Source organism: Amblyomma mixtum, chromosome 4 (genome assembly GCF_055824585.1).
Source record: "Amblyomma mixtum isolate Tamu chromosome 4, ASM5582458v1, whole genome shotgun sequence".
NCBI lineage: Eukaryota > Metazoa > Arthropoda > Arachnida > Ixodida > Ixodidae > Amblyomma > Amblyomma mixtum.
Window position 1 is genome coordinate 83,817,928 of NC_143015.1, and position 17,769 is coordinate 83,835,696.

At 45.5% G+C, this 17,769-nt stretch overlaps 1 protein-coding gene across 1 annotated transcript in view; it reads left to right on the forward strand.

The window, feature by feature from the left end:
- The first annotated feature begins 5,929 nt into the window (after window positions 1–5,929).
- The window catches only part of LOC149347237 (sodium-coupled monocarboxylate transporter 1-like), a 37,009-nt gene continuing 25,169 nt past the window's right edge, over window positions 5,930–17,769 (forward strand). The window contains exons 1-6 of the mRNA XM_089541532.1: window positions 5,930–6,268; window positions 6,882–6,947; window positions 8,741–8,792; window positions 15,176–15,243; window positions 16,104–16,261; window positions 16,788–16,928. Coding sequence (XP_089397658.1) covers window positions 5,930–6,268; window positions 6,882–6,947; window positions 8,741–8,792; window positions 15,176–15,243; window positions 16,104–16,261; window positions 16,788–16,928 — 824 coding nt within the window. The remainder of the gene's footprint in view (window positions 6,269–6,881; window positions 6,948–8,740; window positions 8,793–15,175; window positions 15,244–16,103; window positions 16,262–16,787; window positions 16,929–17,769) is intronic.

Here is a 17,769-nt window from a genome sequence, read left to right on the forward strand (position 1 = left end):
CTTTTCTCTCGAGATGTATCGGCGTGTCTTGCCTTTTTCCGTGCTGTTTTTCTGTTGAACAGCCTCGAGTATGCCCACAGTACGAGCCCTAGATCGTTCAGCGTGCCACCATATATGCTTCAATTCTACACAAACCAAGAGTACGTCACGCGAAAACCATCATGTGTTCCTGATCTGGGTAAACTACTATGGAGCGTTGGTTATGGGTGCCTTTTAACAGTGATGCTTTTCAAAGAATAAAAAGAACCTTGCCTGAGCTCGCGCCATTGGGTATAGCAAGCTTTAGCCAACTATAATATAACATTCCTGAGCCGATTTAGAACTTTTAGTGGAATTAAATCTGTTCCACACCACCAGCAAAACGACGGCCCAGAGGACCGGTGCTGTGAGGAAATTTATTTCGCAAAAGGACAATGCAGAAAATAAGATGGAGTTATTTAGCACTTGGATGCTGACTCGCAGTTTACTTAAGGTATCCTTACGCAGAAAGCAATGAGCTTGCATATTTGCGGCTTGTTTTTTGATGTGTCGCTTCTGCACAGCTGGGCAGCTATATCAGCCACCATCGTAGCGCTGCCAAGAAAGATTGCGCTAACGCTGAAACGGAAACGCTGAAAGTTTACGTATGACGAGTTCCATAATTCCATACAATTCCATGAGATATGTTATAGAGTTTGTACGGATCATAAAGAGTCGGTATGGACTGCATAGATAGACGTAGGGACACTTACGGACTCCATATGACGTCAAGTGCACTGTATAGAATTCGTAGAGAAATTTTGTGTAATGCTGATGTACACTGTGCAAGCGAGACGTGGACTTCCATATATTTTTTTTTTATCTTACGGACTCCATATTTCTAGAATTCCATACGAACGGCTCATATGAAGCCTGTCAGTATGGCTGCTTCTTGAAGTGCTGAAATTTCGTCACTTTTGAACTTCTGAGCACCCTGATCATGAAAACCGGGCGGGAATGCTGTCTATAATTATCAGAGTTATGATATTGACGGTTATGTAAAGGGGGCACTGGTCGACATCTGCAATCTGAAAAGATTTTTGGTGCCTTATTATTGCGGCCTGTATTTGGGACGCAGAGTAACAGTTCGCTATCAAGGGGCGTAACGATGACGGCTGCCACCACTGGTAGGAAGAACTTGGAAATAGCGTGTATAAAAGCACGACCGCTGCTTTCACTTTTAAGTAGTGTATTAAACCAACGGGCCGCAGATGCTCGTTTGATATAAAGTAAACATCACAATTAGTTCAGTTATGTCTTGCGCAAATATAAAGTATTAGACGGGTGGGGTCACCCTAGTCGATCATGTCGATCATGTAGCCTAGGGGGCTATGGCCCTAAACTAGAGCGATGGGGGAGAAACAACTGTGCATGCCCTTTGCATGACAGGGATATTATCGGGCAGGGTTCCGTTACCAGATGTGCATTTCTTCCCACAGCAAATGTCTTTTGGCGCAACCATACTGCGATGAACGAGGACGGAGGAGTGGGGTGGATTTATAGAATTAAATAATCCTGGTCAGCGTGATGATGTCTACGGTGAGATACTCCGAACCGAAGAGACATTTGCGCTTTTTCCGTTCAACACAACGCGAAAGCTCTTTTCTAAACGACAAATAGAATGCCTCAGCAACACTGTACACTAAGAAAGGATGCCTGAAGTGCTCTTTATTTTCTTATCTAAGAAGTCGATCCCGAAGAGCTGCAGCTATCAGCGCGTACAGGTCCATACCCATGTTAGGGTTAAGGGCGAAATGCTAGGTTAAGACCCATAGAGAGGGTCTGTCCATAACTATAGGGCATTGATTTCACAGAGCCTAATTTGAGGTGAAGTTCCACTGCAGATGATGGTGATAATTGTGAGGAAAAATAAATTTTGAGCTTTAAATTTTGACACCCAGCTATCTGCCCACTGCCATAGTTCTTCACGTTGCCGAATGTGAACGGTCAACCCTCAATCGAATCAGCAAACATGTTTCCAATCTATGACATCGCTTGTTTATAAGCCGCTCTGCAGTCAACTAATAGGGGTCTAATTAAACAGGAAAACTTTCTGGTGAAAGCGTTTCAGAGTATTTGCCATCCAGGGTTCGACATATGATCCACGGCCATCGTCGTCTTCGACATACGAGGTCTGTTAGAAAAGTATCCGACTTTATTTTTTTTTTTTGCGAACAACTGATGAATATGAAACAAGCGCGCTTGCAGCAGCTGATCTTGAACCTTCGTGCGCATGCACGAATTTTTTCCCGCCTGCGGATAGCGGCAGTCTCTGGGACTCAGCGTTTCAGTGAGGCAGTGCGCAGTGCTCTCGTTGGTTTTTTATTGCTAGGAAAATGGCGGAGCGACAGGAGCAGCGCTAGTGCATCAAATTTTGCCAGAAACTGGGCGACAGCCAAGTGGAAACCATTCTTAATATTCAAACGGATTTTGGTGGCGATGCTATGAGCCGCGCACAGATTAAGCAGTGGTACAATTGATTTAAAGACGGGCGTACATCGGTGGAGAGAGAGCCACGCTATGGTCGGCCGTCAACATGCCGAAATGACCAGGTCATTGCCGAAGTAAACGCTGTGGTGATGCGGGACTGTCGTGTGACTATCCGAGAAATTGCGGAAGAGGTGGACATTACCAATTTTTCTGCACATTCCATTCTCGTCGAAGATTTGGCCATGGGGAGAGTTGCGGCGAAATTCGTGCCGAAGCTGCTCACGGTGGAGCAAAAGCAGCTTCTTGTTGAAGTCTCACAGGACATGCTGGGTTCGACAAACAGTGACCCCGACTTCATCAACACCATAATCACTGGTGACGAGTCCTGGGTGTACGGGTACGACCCGGAAACCAAATCCCAGTCATCAAGTGGAGGAATTCCATGGACCACAGAAGGCCCGCCAAGTGCGCAGCAATGTCGAAGTGATGCTGACTGCTTTCTTTGACTCCCTCCGTGTGGCACACCACGAGTACGCACCCCACAGGGTCAAACAATGACCAAAGAATACTACAGGGATAACCTCTGTCGCCTACGTGGTGCTGTGCGGCGCAAGAGACCGGAGTTGAGGATAACAGGAAATTGGCGCATCCATCACGACAATGCTCCGGCACATTCCTCGCACTTGAATCAGACTTTTGTGGCGAAAATTCAGACTCCTGTAGTTCAACAGACTCGTTACTCTTCTGATGTGGCCCCTGCGACTTCTGGCTGTTTCCCAAAATGAAGAGGCCAATGAAAGAAGCGCGATTTCAGACAAGAGATGACATTATGGCTGCAACGACAGCTGAGATAAACTCCATTCCGAAAGGAACCTTTTCGGAATACTTCCAACAATGGCAGCACTGCTAGGAGAAGTTTGTGGATTCCCAAGCAGACTACTTTGAAGGTGATTAGGTTTCCAACGCTCCAGTTATGCCATTTTTTTTTTCAATGGCCAACGCTCAGATTATTTTCTAACAGACATCGTATATACTTCTATTCCAGCAGTTGCCTAAAGCGAAGCTGCAGTTCAGTACATATGAAAGCCCCCTATAGCGTCACATAATCAGTCACCATCACAAACAACGAATCACAATATAACAAAAAAAAACGAGCGCGTGCAATGCACTCTTGGCACCACAGCTGTTCTCCGGGCAAAGCCACCAGTTTTAGACGCAACTCATCATCAGCAGACCGCTTGAAAACGAAAATTCCTCTCCCGCTCAGAAATACCCAGCAAGAACAATGACTTCATTGCTTCGTTTCAGACACGTACAGTTGAACTCAGTGGAAACGTGCAAAGCTCTGTCGGTGACCGCAGTGCTATTACTGCTTGATAAAAAATCACGTCAGTACCTTCGATCAAACTTGTGTACAAAAACCAGTGACTTTATTATTTGTATTCTATGCTAAACTCGAACCTTAGAAGCGTTTCTAGGCTCGCGCTGATGCATGAAATGAGGTATATAGCCAGATTACAGACATTATTAGTCCATATAAGCAAGGCTGTGTGAACTGCGCGGGGAAAACCTCACCATGCCACTATGCCACAAATTAAACTGTTGCCGAGAGGGCTGAAGCACACTCAAAGCGTCGCCATGGGTAGACCGATTTCACATTAAGCTTAATTATGCCACGTCGCCCGCAGCGGATGCCGATTGTCATGGGTGCGCTGTTGTTGTTCTGTGATAATGGAAAAAGTTTTCTTTCCCTTCAACCGCCCTTCAAGGTGTCAAACATAGGGGGCACCAACCTTCGTCAGGCTGCTAATCAGTAGCTTTTCGTGGCTTGCCCTGGCGTTTGTTTACTCTTATAAAAAATGAGAAATATATTTAATTGAATTGAAAAGTGAATTGAACAGAAAATGGAGAAGCAGAGAAAGGAGAGAAATGCGGGCTTGAAAGGCTGTTTGCTAACTAGAGACGTCTTGTAAGAAATTTTGAATTGATCATCGGGGCAGGCGATGGAGGAACTGCAAGAGCTGGGTCATAAAGGGCAACTGAAGACGCTTCGGAATTCAACAAGCTTAAAGCGGCCGAATACGTTACGCTTGAAGATAAAGCATACGAATACGTTTTTGGGCTAGCGTTTTGAAATGGCGCCGCAGTCAATAATTAAAGTCGCGACGGATTTCAGCCTTCTTTGCAGTTGCACATCTCTAAGCGCATTTTGAACGCAAAACCACTTGTTTTTAAGGAAGAAACCATTGCAAGATATGGGCGAAGGCTCCTATAATAAGAAATCTAATTGTCTGCGACATTTCCGAGGCTCTGAGGAATAGTTCGAGATTTATTCGGCTATTATGTGAACAATATTATTGCTACTGTACAAATTCTCGGCTTGCGTCATTTCACAGAAGCGTCATTTCATCTTACTTTATAGGGTTCATTTACAAGCAAGTGGAGGGAACCGACGTAAAAGCCTCTATTTCTGATCATACATTTCAACCCTTGAATCTCGACGAATTCTCAGAAGGACGATCAGCTTCCCTTTAAAACGTTTGTTTACGCAAGCAGACCGCGCAAGATTCGTGGCAGGTTGCATATGTGTTTGCGACATCTTATTCATTGTCGCGTCTGAAATAATACAAATGTGCAGGCAGGTAGTTCTGTTACCATTACCTGGTTCTCTGCTTTTAAGGATGCAGCGAAGTAATTTCCTCCCTTTCGCACACCACGACGACACTTACGTTGCAGGCGCAGCAGGGAAGCCGCTTTTGCGGTTATTCCGCGATATGACACGAATTATTTCGAGCACATGCTGAGCAGCAGCAGTTTTTTTTTTTTCAGACTTTTCAGACCAATGTGATACGTTCAAGTCGCCTCACAAATGAAAAGTTTTTAAATGAGGGCAGGAACGCTCATTATTGACACAGTTGGAGGACCACATAAAGCGACAGAGTATTTTCGTTTCATTGTGTACGTTTGCGACCCAAAAATATCCCCCCTAAAAGTGCAGCTGGAACTGGACGCACACAACATAGGAGTGACGCTGTCTGGTGTAAGTGTTGGGGCACATATTCTCGAAACAAGAGCGAAATTATAGCACACTAGCGCACTGAAGTGGTAAGAGCCCTTGTTCCCAGACAACTTGCAGATTTGAGCTATTTCTAGACTTGGATTTCCTGCTTTGAGCAGCTGTAGGTCCCTCAAAACAATGCTCTAGAATTTTCGTAATTGTGTTCTAAGCATTGACTTCGCGGTTTGGATCTCGCTATTGTGTCGATATTAGAGAGGAACGTAGTTGGCTTATTGTGGACTTTTTGATCAAATTGACAGGATGGTTAGAGCTTCGCCGTATTAGGCACGCGAGTTTATGATGCACATGAGCTCTCTTGCAGCTTGAGAGTGCCCATTGAGTGCCCATTCTTTCAGTGGCTAATTTTCGAGCGTGTGAGTGGAAGGTGACCTGCAAGATTAAGAAAAAGAAATCCTGACGACCATGCATGTACTGGAGTATGCCCTCTTCGTTGTTCTGGCTGTGGCGAACTTTGCCGTCGGCCTGTACTTCTCCTTCCGGAAGCCTGCTGCCGAAGGCGGATCTGATGTGACGGCGAGCGATATTTTCCTTGGTAGCCGGAAGCTTAGAATACTGCCCCTCGCCGCCTCTACGGTGGCATCGCTCTTCTCATCGACTGGACTCATCGCCATGTCGGCTTATTACTACGCTTACGGATGGCACAATTTCTATGGCGCATTGTTGCCCATGCTGTTATTTCCTTTTGGCACCAGAGTTTTCGTACCCGTCGTTTACAAGCTGGGCATCACGTCCATATTTCAGGTGAGTGCCAGGAATGTGCCGCTCTTTTGCTCACATACCTACGCGCCAAACCGAAACTCCCGGCAACATTTCGTTTATCCATAAAAGTGGGGTCCGCCGCTTTATATGTACAGAAACTAGCGTGGCATCTTCAACACATTAAATAATTAGAAGTCAGCGCTCTTTTCACCCTGTCTCTATCGTCGCCCTTTCTTAATTTTATTTGCGCTGTTCCATAAGTTACAATGAACCAACTAGACCAGCAAGCAAGCATTCTAGTTATAGTAACCGCTGCATATTTGCTCTCGCGGCTGTACACAAAGCATAAAATAATCACAGCATCTACTCCGGCTTGATGTCTGACTGCTCTCCGCTATAATGTAGTTCACTAAATTAAAATAAGCTATGTAATAGAGGGGTAGTATGAAGATTCCAGTTTCGGCACTGATTCATTCGCCCTAGCTTCGCATAAATGCAGTGTTCCCAGAAATAAATCCCACATATTGGGTGTGAAAATAAGTAGTAGCAGTGGCAGCGTAAGCTTCTTTCTTTGTTTCATTTCTGGACATCTGTGCTGTATCATTGGTGCTATAAAATGCTAATATGCTAATTTTTATTCACACTTCCTCCGCAGTACATTCGTCTACGCTTCAACGCAAAAATTTCCCTAACGGCGTGCGCAGTCTACATCTTTTTAACGGTGAGTGAAATCGAGCAGCTCCTGTGTAATACAATGATCTGTTTCGATGTGTAAGGATTGAAAGTATGTAAATAAATTTATCCACCCTACTATACGCTAGCTTTGAGGACGGGTCCTACTCCTTGTAAGCTTTTCCAGCACAAAATTTCATTTCTGTTCTGCTCTCACCGATTCCTTTATATTCTATCTGCGAACTGTATGTACTCCATAGCCTTTTCCAGAAGCTAGCAAGTGTGTGCCGTGAAGTTACAGTTGCTATGTTGTGTTGTGCAATCTTTCTCTCATACTTCAGTTTTCTTTCATCAGTATTTTTTTCACATTCAGTTTACACTATAACTGGTGTTAAAACTCCTATGCCACTGAATGGACACTATACGAGGGGGTACCCAAAAGAAACCGGACTTATTTTTGTTTGAACTTATTTGTTCACATTTTAAACACAGACCAATATCCTTCAAAGTATTCCCCACTTGCAATGATACACTTGTCGAATCTTTTATTCCATTTTTCAAAACATTGTTTAAATTCATCTTTTGTGATGCTTGACAGTGCCTCCGTCGTTTTTTTCTTCGCCTCAGTAACATCAGCGAAACGCTTTCCATTCACCTATTTTTTCATTCTAGGAAACAAAGAAAGTAGCACGGGGCAAGGTCGGGAGAGTATGAGGGTTGAGGAATAGGGGTCAGGCCATTTTTGGTCCAAAATTGTCGTAGAGACAGAACTGTGCGAACAGGGGCATTGCCATGATGGAAAAACCAGTCACCCGACCGCCACAAATCTGGCCGCTTCCACCGCACACTGTTGCCCAATCTTTTCAAAACATCCAAGTAGAAAGCCTGGCTAACTGTCTGACCCTGCGGAACAAATTCTCAATGGACGACTCCTCTCATGTCGTCGAAAAAACAAATCAGCATTGTTTTGAGGTTTGGTTTCACCTGACGAGCTTTCTTGAGGCGAGGTGAATTTGAAGTTTTCCATTGGCATGCTTATTGCTTTGATTCAGGATTCGATACAGGAACACTTGAGTTGTCCCCATAGCATCGTCCTTGTACGTCTTTCTTGATATTTCAAGAGTTTCCATTCAACTTTTTCCGGGCAAAAATCAAAATTTCACCGGCGCACGCTGTTCACGAAAATCAGCCATTGCAAAAACGACATTCACACAAAACAGTCGTCACTCTAAAACTCTGCCTAAACTAGTCTGACCTCCTTCAACGATGGCACTCGGCTTACTGAGTCTGGAATGTTCGTTCTATGCGCTCCTAGTGGCAAAACGCGGCACCACAGAAGCTTTGCCGACCAAAAAATTTAGTCCGGTTTCTTTTGGGTACCCCCTCGTATGCAGTTCTACAGAGGCAGATGTGAAGCCCATGTTTCCCGGTTGCATGGAACCGTAATTGCCGGTGTCGTAGCAAGAAGGAGGGTGAGCAGAAAAGGCATGGAAGAGAGGCACAGCAGGTGTGGTGAGCCTTGCTGGTGTGTCGTATCACTGTCGCCCCCACTAGTGATGCGACCGGAAGCGAGAGAACAGGTACAGCGCCACAAGATCGTTTAGTCTCACCCTCGCCTGTTTTGGTTGTCGGACCGGTCACGCCCGCCTTACATGGATGAATGAGCGACAGTGCGTGAGGCCCGCATATACACTACCCTACCACTCACCTCAAACATAACTCAGCACCCTCCATCAGAATTGCAAACCACATCGACTTTCCTCAGCATTCCGCTGCCGCACAGCTGTCAGTGAGATTTTTATTCAAAGAAGGGTAAATGACTCCCTTTATTTTTTCTTGCAGCAATCTGTCGCAGCCATATCCATCTCTGCAGCGTCACTAACACTCGTAACCGGTACAGTATTGTTCCTTCACTATTTTAAGCGCAGGTGCAAGCATCGACTCCTAGTCACGATGACGTGTCGTTGAAAAAGAGTTTGAGGAAGTTGTTGAACAGGAGTCGAATGAAGTAAAAACCTCGTAGACTGTACTGCTAGATGACGTCCCTACCAAGGTGCAGGTGAAGGAGGCAGGGAATATTAATTATGAAATCAATTCCAGAATAACAGGTGAGAACAATTATTTGTACAAGAAAGCTATAGAATAATTATTAATGCGCTCTCCAGTAAACGTGATAAAACTGTGTGTACACAGAAGTGGCAAAATGAGGAAACTAGAAATTGACTTCACTATATCTGCCAGTCTAGCCAACCTGCAGGATTTAGAGGCACACGACAAGGTCAAGTGTGGCAACAGTTTAATCGGGAAGTGTGAGATTAGCCTAGCTTAGAAAACGAAGTTAGCGAAAGCGTTCACGAAGAACATAATCAAGTTTGTCGTTGGGGGAAAAGTACTTCATAAAGGGACACCCTGTTCTTGCTCCAGAAAAGATGACCCAGCAATACGACAACAGCACAGAGGCGATGGATGACATCATTCTCAATAAAATGGCGGAGGATTCAGTTGGTCTATGAAGTAGAGAAGCTAGGCGCGATTTAAGTAAGCTCTTCTAGGAAGCATAGGATGTTATTTAAAAACACCAGATTTTGAACGTATGGAACAACACCCATCAGTTAAGAGAAGTCGACCGATCGGAGTCGATAACCGCTGAGGTAAGCTATAGGTAAAAGTAAAATATAAAGATGGAGAACAGTCGGAAAGCGAAGAAGCCCTAAGGCAGGAAAGAATACCTAGCCAGGGTATCATGACGTATCACCATGAAAAGAAACCCGAACAGCGCGGTGCCTACGCGCTGCGCTGTTCGAATTTCTTTTCATCGCGCTTTACCTGGCTGGTAAGAAAAAGTAGTTAGGTTTGGTTTGGTTTATGGGGTTTAACGTCCCAAAGCGACTAAGGCTATGAGAGACGCCGTAGTGAAGGGCTTCGGAAATTTCGACAACCAGGGGTCTTTAACGTGCACTGACATCGCACAGTACACGGGCCTCTAGAATTTCTCCTCCAAAGAAATTCCAGCCGCCGCGGCCGGGATCGAACCATCGTCTTTTGGGTCAGCAGCCGAGCACCATAACCACTGAGCCACCGCAGCGGCTAAAAAGTAGCTAGAGTCGTCCTAGAATGCATCACGGACAACTCTTGCATCTGTTTGCTACCACCGAAGTTAAAGAGTGTTAAAAAAAAAATGTGAACAGCAGAGCGCCTAGGCTCCGCTCTGATCTCATTTCTTTCCATCGTGATAGTACGTACCGAGAGATAAGGAACGCAACGTCATTCAAAATTTGGACGGATGTTTAAACTGGCGTAAAAAGTCTGGCAAAATCTGGCAAAAGTGTAAGAGGCACTACACGTGGGTAGACTGGTAAGTGGAAATAAATTAACTGCAGATATTTTGCAGCATTTTAGAGATAATGCATTAGAAAATATTTCCTACCTTAATACAGGAAGCTAATGACGACGCACACAAAAGGCGTGCAACAAGGGCAATGTCAGGTCGTCCCCCAAAGGCCCAACCGATGCATAATGCTACCTGTGCGAACTACGGCTGAGGGATCGCATAGCCGCTGGCCAGTAATTGCTGGTGGAACATGCCTAAGCTGTGACCAACTACAAGGTGGCCCAGGAGTATTGAAACGTTACCTTAAAAAAGGTAACAAAGGTTTCTTACAGCCGCAGCTGCTAATCTTATCCCAGAAAACAGGTGACGTCAGAGTCCTGAAAAATAGCGCATTAATCATCTTTCTGTTTTGATTGCAAAGTATCTGAAAGAGTAACCGCTAATGCAGTCAAGGAAACACTAAATATCGATCGCATTAACGCGTTGGCTTGTTTTAGAAAAATGTACTCAACCTTGGCTTGCACTCATAGCATCGAAGGGAACATTCAGAAGTGAACCAAGTTTTTATATAGGCTGCTCAGATCAAGGAATTATTCGTTCCACGCAAAGATGCGCAGTCATGCGGGCATTGCGTAACTAGGTGTGGAAGGGGCATAGGTGAAGGTGCAAGAAGCTACAGGAACCGTAACGAACGCCATTCCTTCTCAAAATAGAAGAAAAAGATCTATTATAGGTCAAGAGGGTGTCAGGCATGATTGCATATCTCGTGTTTTTTTCAGGCATTGAAAGAACGAGAATATCAAGTATAGACATGCAGCAGCTTGTAGGGGTCCAGCTAATTTCCCTAGGTGTAGATAGGAGTGTGCACTAACGTTTTAGGCCCATAGTGCTACCTCACTTTTCATTACTATCATTATCATCATTATCACTGCGCCCGCTGCAGGACGAAGACCTCTCCCATATCTCTCTAATTAATACAGCCCACCAGCTGCGGCCATCTTATGGCCGCAAATTTCTGAATCATGCTCGCTCACCTAACATTCTACCGCTCCCTGCTATGCTTGCCTTTTCTTGGTATCCATGCAGTCTGTTACCCTTAACGACCAGCGATTTTCTTGCCTTCGCATTGCATGCCCTGCGCAAGCGCATTTCTTCCAGATTTCGACTAGGATATCTTTAACCCACAATTGTTCCTTCACGCACTCTGCCTTCTTCCTGTCCCTTACCGTTACACCTTTCATTTTCCTTTTTTTTTGGGGGGGGGGACATGTTTAGTTGTAAGTCAGCTCTGTGTGTGTCTTTTCTATCTGTGTCCCTGTCTTTTGCGCTGTTTTAAAGGGATACTGAGGCGGTTTTCGAATCAGCTAATTTTTTAGGGTTTTGAAGTAGTGTCATTGCTGATCCCGTCTGTGAAATTATTTTTTCGATTTTGGCTAAAACAGTGGCGCAGTCACCAATTAAAAACGCGATGTTCAAATCTCCCGCGCCCCGCGCGAGCGTAGGAGAGGAGAACAGCGGAGAGGGAAACCTCGTCCATGGCGGCCAACGTGACGTCACGTTGAGGAGCCGGGGATACTTCGGCGCACCCGAGCGAGCTTTCAGCGCGCGTTGTTTCTCGTGCTGCGTGCGTTGTGACGGACAAAGCTTGTCAGCCGACCTTGAGAATCAGATTCAACACGAGGTACTAATCTGCGTTCGTGTCCATGAACAAATACGGCCGAGAATGTGTCGTCCTCCACTGATTTTAGCAAGATCAAAAGCTCGCAGCGCAAGCGCTCGCTGCTGTGACGAAGAATTCAAGCTGACCGAAAGCAAGCCTACTCTGCTCGAAGCACTTTCGTAAGAGCGGCTACATGCAGAGCTTGTCCCTAATGTGACCTCTGGACATTTCTGTCGAAAAAGCGTGGCTGAACCATGACACAGTTCCTTCGATTTTCTCGCGCATGACAGGCGTGTCACCATTCCGAAGAAGCGCCTCTATTAAAATTAGAAACATGCTCACTTAGCCCCTTAAGAATCTTTATAGAGGCTTAAGCATGTGTCGCTCTCACCAGCTTAGGTGCGGCCAGACCACCTGAGACGTGCTCAGCAAGGCTCGGTTAGTGATTTTATACTCGGTTCGACGTGTCCAAGCAAGCAAGCAAGCAAGCAAGCAAGCAAGCAAGCAAGCAAGCAAGCAAGCAAGCAAGCAAGCAAGCAAGCAAGCAAGCAAGCAAGCAAGCAAGCAAGCAAGCAAGCAAGCAAGCAAGCAAGCAAGCAAGCAAGCAAGCAAGCAAGCAAGCAAGCAAGCAAGCAAGCAAGCAAGCAAGCAAGCAAGCAAGCAAGCAAGCAAGCAAGCAAGCAAGCAAGCAAGCAAGCAAGCAAGCAAGCAAGCAAGCAAGCAAGCAAGCAAGCAAGCAAGCAAGCAAGCAAGCAAGCAAGCAAGCAAGCAAGCAAGCAAGCAAGCAAGCAAGCAAGCAAGCAAGCAAGCAAGCAAGCAAGCAAGCAAGCAAGCAAGCAAGCAAGCAAGCAAGCAAGCAAGCAAGCAAGCAAGCAAGCAAGCAAGCAAGCAAGCAAGCAAGCAAGCAAGCAAGCAAGCAAGCAAGCAAGCAAGCAAGCAAGCAAGCAAGCAAGCAAGCAAGCAAGCAAGCAAGCAAGCAAGCAAGCAAGCAAGCAAGCAAGCAAGCAAGCAAGCAAGCAAGCAAGCAAGCAAGCAAGCAAGCAAGCAAGCAAGCAAGCAAGCAAGCAAGCAAGCAAGCAAGCAAGCAAGCAAGCAAGCAAGCAAGCAAGCAAGCAAGCAAGCAAGCAAGCAAGCAAGCAAGCAAGCAAGCAAGCAAGCAAGCAAGCAAGCAAGCAAGCAAGCAAGCAAGCAAGCAAGCAAGCAAGCAAGCAAGCAAGCAAGCAAGCAAGCAAGCAAGCAAGCAAGCAAGCAAGCAAGCAAGCAAGCAAGCAAGCAAGCAAGCAAGCAAGCAAGCAAGCAAGCAAGCAAGCAAGCAAGCAAGCAAGCAAGCAAGCAAGCAAGCAAGCAAGCAAGCAAGCAAGCAAGCAAGCAAGCAAGCAAGCAAGCAAGCAAGCAAGCAAGCAAGCAAGCAAGCAAGCAAGCAAGCAAGCAAGCAAGCAAGCAAGCAAGCAAGCAAGCAAGCAAGCAAGCAAGCAAGCAAGCAAGCAAGCAAGCAAGCAAGCAAGCAAGCAAGCAAGCAAGCAAGCAAGCAAGCAAGCAAGCAAGCAAGCAAGCAAGCAAGCAAGCAAGCAAGCAAGCAAGCAAGCAAGCAAGCAAGCAAGCAAGCAAGCAAGCAAGCAAGCAAGCAAGCAAGCAAGCAAGCAAGCAAGCAAGCAAGCAAGCAAGCAAGCAAGCAAGCAAGCAAGCAAGCAAGCAAGCAAGCAAGCAAGCAAGCAAGCAAGCAAGCAAGCAAGCAAGCAAGCAAGCAAGCAAGCAAGCAAGCAAGCAAGCAAGCAAGCAAGCAAGCAAGCAAGCAAGCAAGCAAGCAAGCAAGCAAGCAAGCAAGCAAGCAAGCAAGCAAGCAAGCAAGCAAGCAAGCAAGCAAGCAAGCAAGCAAGCAAGCAAGCAAGCAAGCAAGCAAGCAGAGCAAAGCACAATAAAGCAAAGCAAGCAAGCATCGAAGCTCTTCATATGCCGCATCTCGTTTAATCGTAGCTAAGCGATTAAAATGAAAGCGTTCGACGTTGATTTCGGATGCAAATTTATGAGAGAAATGAATGCCAACCGAGTTTTTGCAAAAAAACACCGCAACCTTACTCGCTTTCTTCATCAAGTTGTGGCAGCGGGCGAGTTGCAGCTAGCTTGGCTTTTAAACACACATATAGTTGGCAACTACTTCACTGAACCTAAACTGCAAATCTAGGAAGGGCGAACATTTCCGCGGCAGCGATTAATATTTTCTGGCATCTGCTGAACGCGCCACGAGTGAAGCAGCAGCCTTGTGCACGTATTTGGATTGGTTTCCAGCGCACAATGATTGCGTCACTATCTTGTGGTCACATGCCTCGCAGTGCTTGGCCACTGCACTTCGCTAATTTTGACACCAACTTTGTGCTCCTTCACCGTTTCCTTGAAATACTTTCTTGCCCCAACCTGCAACGCCGGGTACTGAGAACAGGATTTTTTGTACACAGTACTTTGGGCCTTTTGTTTAGGATTAAGCTCTTCCGGGCGAGCCAGGAGGCGTCCGGTGGTGGTAATTGACTTGAGTATTGTTCGCGCCCCTTCCTTTCCGAGAATATGAGCCGAGGTTGTGCTGGCACCTTTTACGCATGGTCTGCATCGCGTCTTTGACGCTGGCGTATGCTTGTGCTAGGCGTAGAATTTTTTGCTTGTGTCTTTTTTGGTTTCAGGCGATACGTGGAATGAGCAAACTGTAGTATCCTTTTCTTCGGAGGTCAGTAAAAAAAAAATAGTCGCCCTATTCGCTTTTACAACGACACGGAAAGCTGCGATCTGCACTCAGCGCAGCGCCGGATCCGCATCGGCAGCTTCTCCAGTCCTCAAAGTGACGTCACGACCTCTCTTGACCAATCACGGGCGGCGGCGCGCCGCGCGGCGTGCCCCGCGGCACAGGCCGCATATTTCGGCTAAAAAAGGCAATTCGCGCTTGTTTTTGCCTTATTTGGATGCGATATTCCAGTATACAGCATGAAAAACTATAGGATGCCGCTGCCAGCCCAATTTAAAAAAAAAAAGTGCTTCAGTCTCCCTTTAAAGAGTCATGTTTGTTACTTCGCAGATTTTCCACCTTCATTTACAAACTGTATACTGTGCTCTGAAGAGACTACACTCTTCGTCGTCAATCATCTCATTTATTCACGCAATGTTTCGTGTAGCTTTTCCGTTTCTTTTATGCGCTGAAGGGGGAATTGGGCAAAAGTTCTGCAGTGTGATGCTGTGTTCAGTAAGCAAGAACAGATATTTCCTAAGCAAGCTATATCGATTCATTTTTTCTTCTTTTCAGTATTCCGGGTCCCCCTATTATGGTGCAACATTGCGATTGGCTTGTCTGGAACCGTCTACACAGCACTTGTGAGAGGAACTACGATTATCCTCTCATATAGTGCCTTTAGCACGTATGGGGTTTCGTATTTTTCATATTGTCGCTTCGGTATGTAGTCAAGCACGCGGTTTTTATTGGTTTTTGTCGGTTTTCGGTTTTATCGTTGAAATATCTGACGTCCCTGTGCGGTCAAAGGTGACGTAAAGTTTGTATTAACCCTTTTTTTTAACCAGCCCCTCATCTAGCAGCATGTGTCACATAAATGGTCATCGTAAGAGGCCTTTGCAGAGGGAAGCCGAAGTGTCCTCACAAAAAGTAGAAATGCCGAAGCTAAATTATTGCTTGTAATGGTTTCAAGGCTTTCAGTGCCCTTACATGGAGTGGAAAAATCTACTTAACGAAGCGGCAGCAACAAGTCAGTGACAAGTCTAAGCAGTCGGTGCTACTCTAGCCAGTAGCGCTTAGCCAAGTCGTCCAGCCTTCCTACGTGCAACGGCATGTTTGAATTCGCGTATCAATGTCTCATAACTCAAAACATTGTACTGAGTTCCTAACGTGCCTTTCTATGACCATGCTCCAGGTTTCAGCACTTTAATTTTCTGCTGTTACCTACTGTAACTATAGCACTGAATAGCTAGTTAGTTGTGACATGCATGCCAGAAATACTGATCATTGTTGGTTAAAAGCCCGAAAACGAATTCGGCTAACTTTTATGCCTGTTTTTCGGTTTCAACCGAAAAGTGCAACTCATAGTCATATGCTATATATTAGTGTTATCCATTCTTCCGGCTGCCGTGGGCTTAAATGCCACACTATGAAACTTTTGCGATGTTTATTCCGAGAAAAGTACCTGCGCATATGTGATCTTTGTTTTTTTTATTCTCATGAGGGCGGACTGCGAGGGGTTGTCTGGACTGACTGCTTGCAGTTTATAATCATCCTGGCAGCACCTATAGCGGTGATTACAAAAGTAGTGTTTGATTCCTTGACGCCAAGCTCAACCATCCAGCCTATTACCGACCTGAACGTCGCGGACTACGTTGCAGAGTGAGTGTACTAGAAATACGTTACGTTTCTTCGTTCGTAGGGTTGTTAAGCATGTCTTACACCACTTGGGCAACGTCTTTAGCACAATATTAGTGAAGAAGATTGTTAAGTCGATGATTTCGAGCAGATAACTTTTACGCCGCAATTTAAAAACCGACGAGGAAAAGCTTTTCCTGAGAGATTGCGTTTGTCCTTTTGCAAAGCACGATTCTCGTGTTTTCTTGTTCAGAGTGCCAATTGTCCTCAGCCATCTGCCAAATTTTGGAGTTTTAAAATCTAATCAATAGAATAAATAATAAACAAATACATAAAGAAAAGAGTTCGCATCTGCGAGGATATGCCAACAGTGCATTGTTTTTAGTACGTTTTCGCTACGACATGTTTTTGTAGTCTGGTCTATATGACGACTCTAAAGTTTCATTGTCGAGAATGAAAACTTCCCGTAATGAAGAAAAAGATGCGGACAAATACGACATCTTCAAGTGCGTGCAATTTTAATAAGATTGCTTACGTTACCTCTGAACAGTTACAGATTGGACTTTACGGACGATGAGAACCTCTGGACAGTTTTTCTAGGTTCGTTCACGGCACATTTATATCGAGTGTGCTTCGATCAAATTGTTGTCCAGAGACTCATGGCGTCTCGAACACTCAAAGAAGCCCAAAGGTAATGAAGTTACTTATTGTTATGACAGCTTTTTCTTTTAACACTTTTTTCGTTAACTTCCATTGTTGAGAACATGGAACAAGAGCTGGGCAAATGCATTCATTTTTGCTTTCCACCCTCATTCTCACTATTAAATCATTGGCCCTCCTTTACCCTCACCCTCACTTTGATTTCCTAGCCCTGCCTTGCCCCCGCAATCAGCCATTTTAACATTCAATTTAGTTTTCCTTATTACAGACGGTTATGTGCAGATGACACTCAGTGTTAGCACCAGGCAGAAACTAGGTTCGCTAAATCTGCTTTCGGCTCTGTCGAGCCGCGTGCATTTTACTTACCACTTGGCAGTTCTCCCTAACCAACAATGGCCGTAAGAAGTAGCATAGGGACTACGATCCTACTGTAGCCGATCACCGCTGACAGCTGGATGACGCCGGTACTTCCGGCAGGGGCTAAAATAGACTGTGCTGAGAGAATAATCGGGGCCCCGAAAAGCACAGAAAAGTTCTCTTGGAGCCCTCAGTAGCCGATAGATGGAGAGTTCCGGGATAATTTAAGCCAGGAAATTTTCTGGTAATAGACACTTCTATACTTAATTGGGCCGAACTATCACCGCTGCACACTCGATAAGTTTGAAGAGGGTGGAGCGGCAAACTATTTCACCCCTCGTGTACGAAGAACTTTCGGACAGCTGACGGGCTACAGGGGTCATGCCTTATTAGTCGCAGATAGAAGACATGGGGTGTACATGGCCCACTGGACAACAAAAAATTCTACTTTGAATCAAGTTTCAGCGAAACACTATCCTACACCAGTCTAAGAGCAACAAGGTGATTTCCAGAAA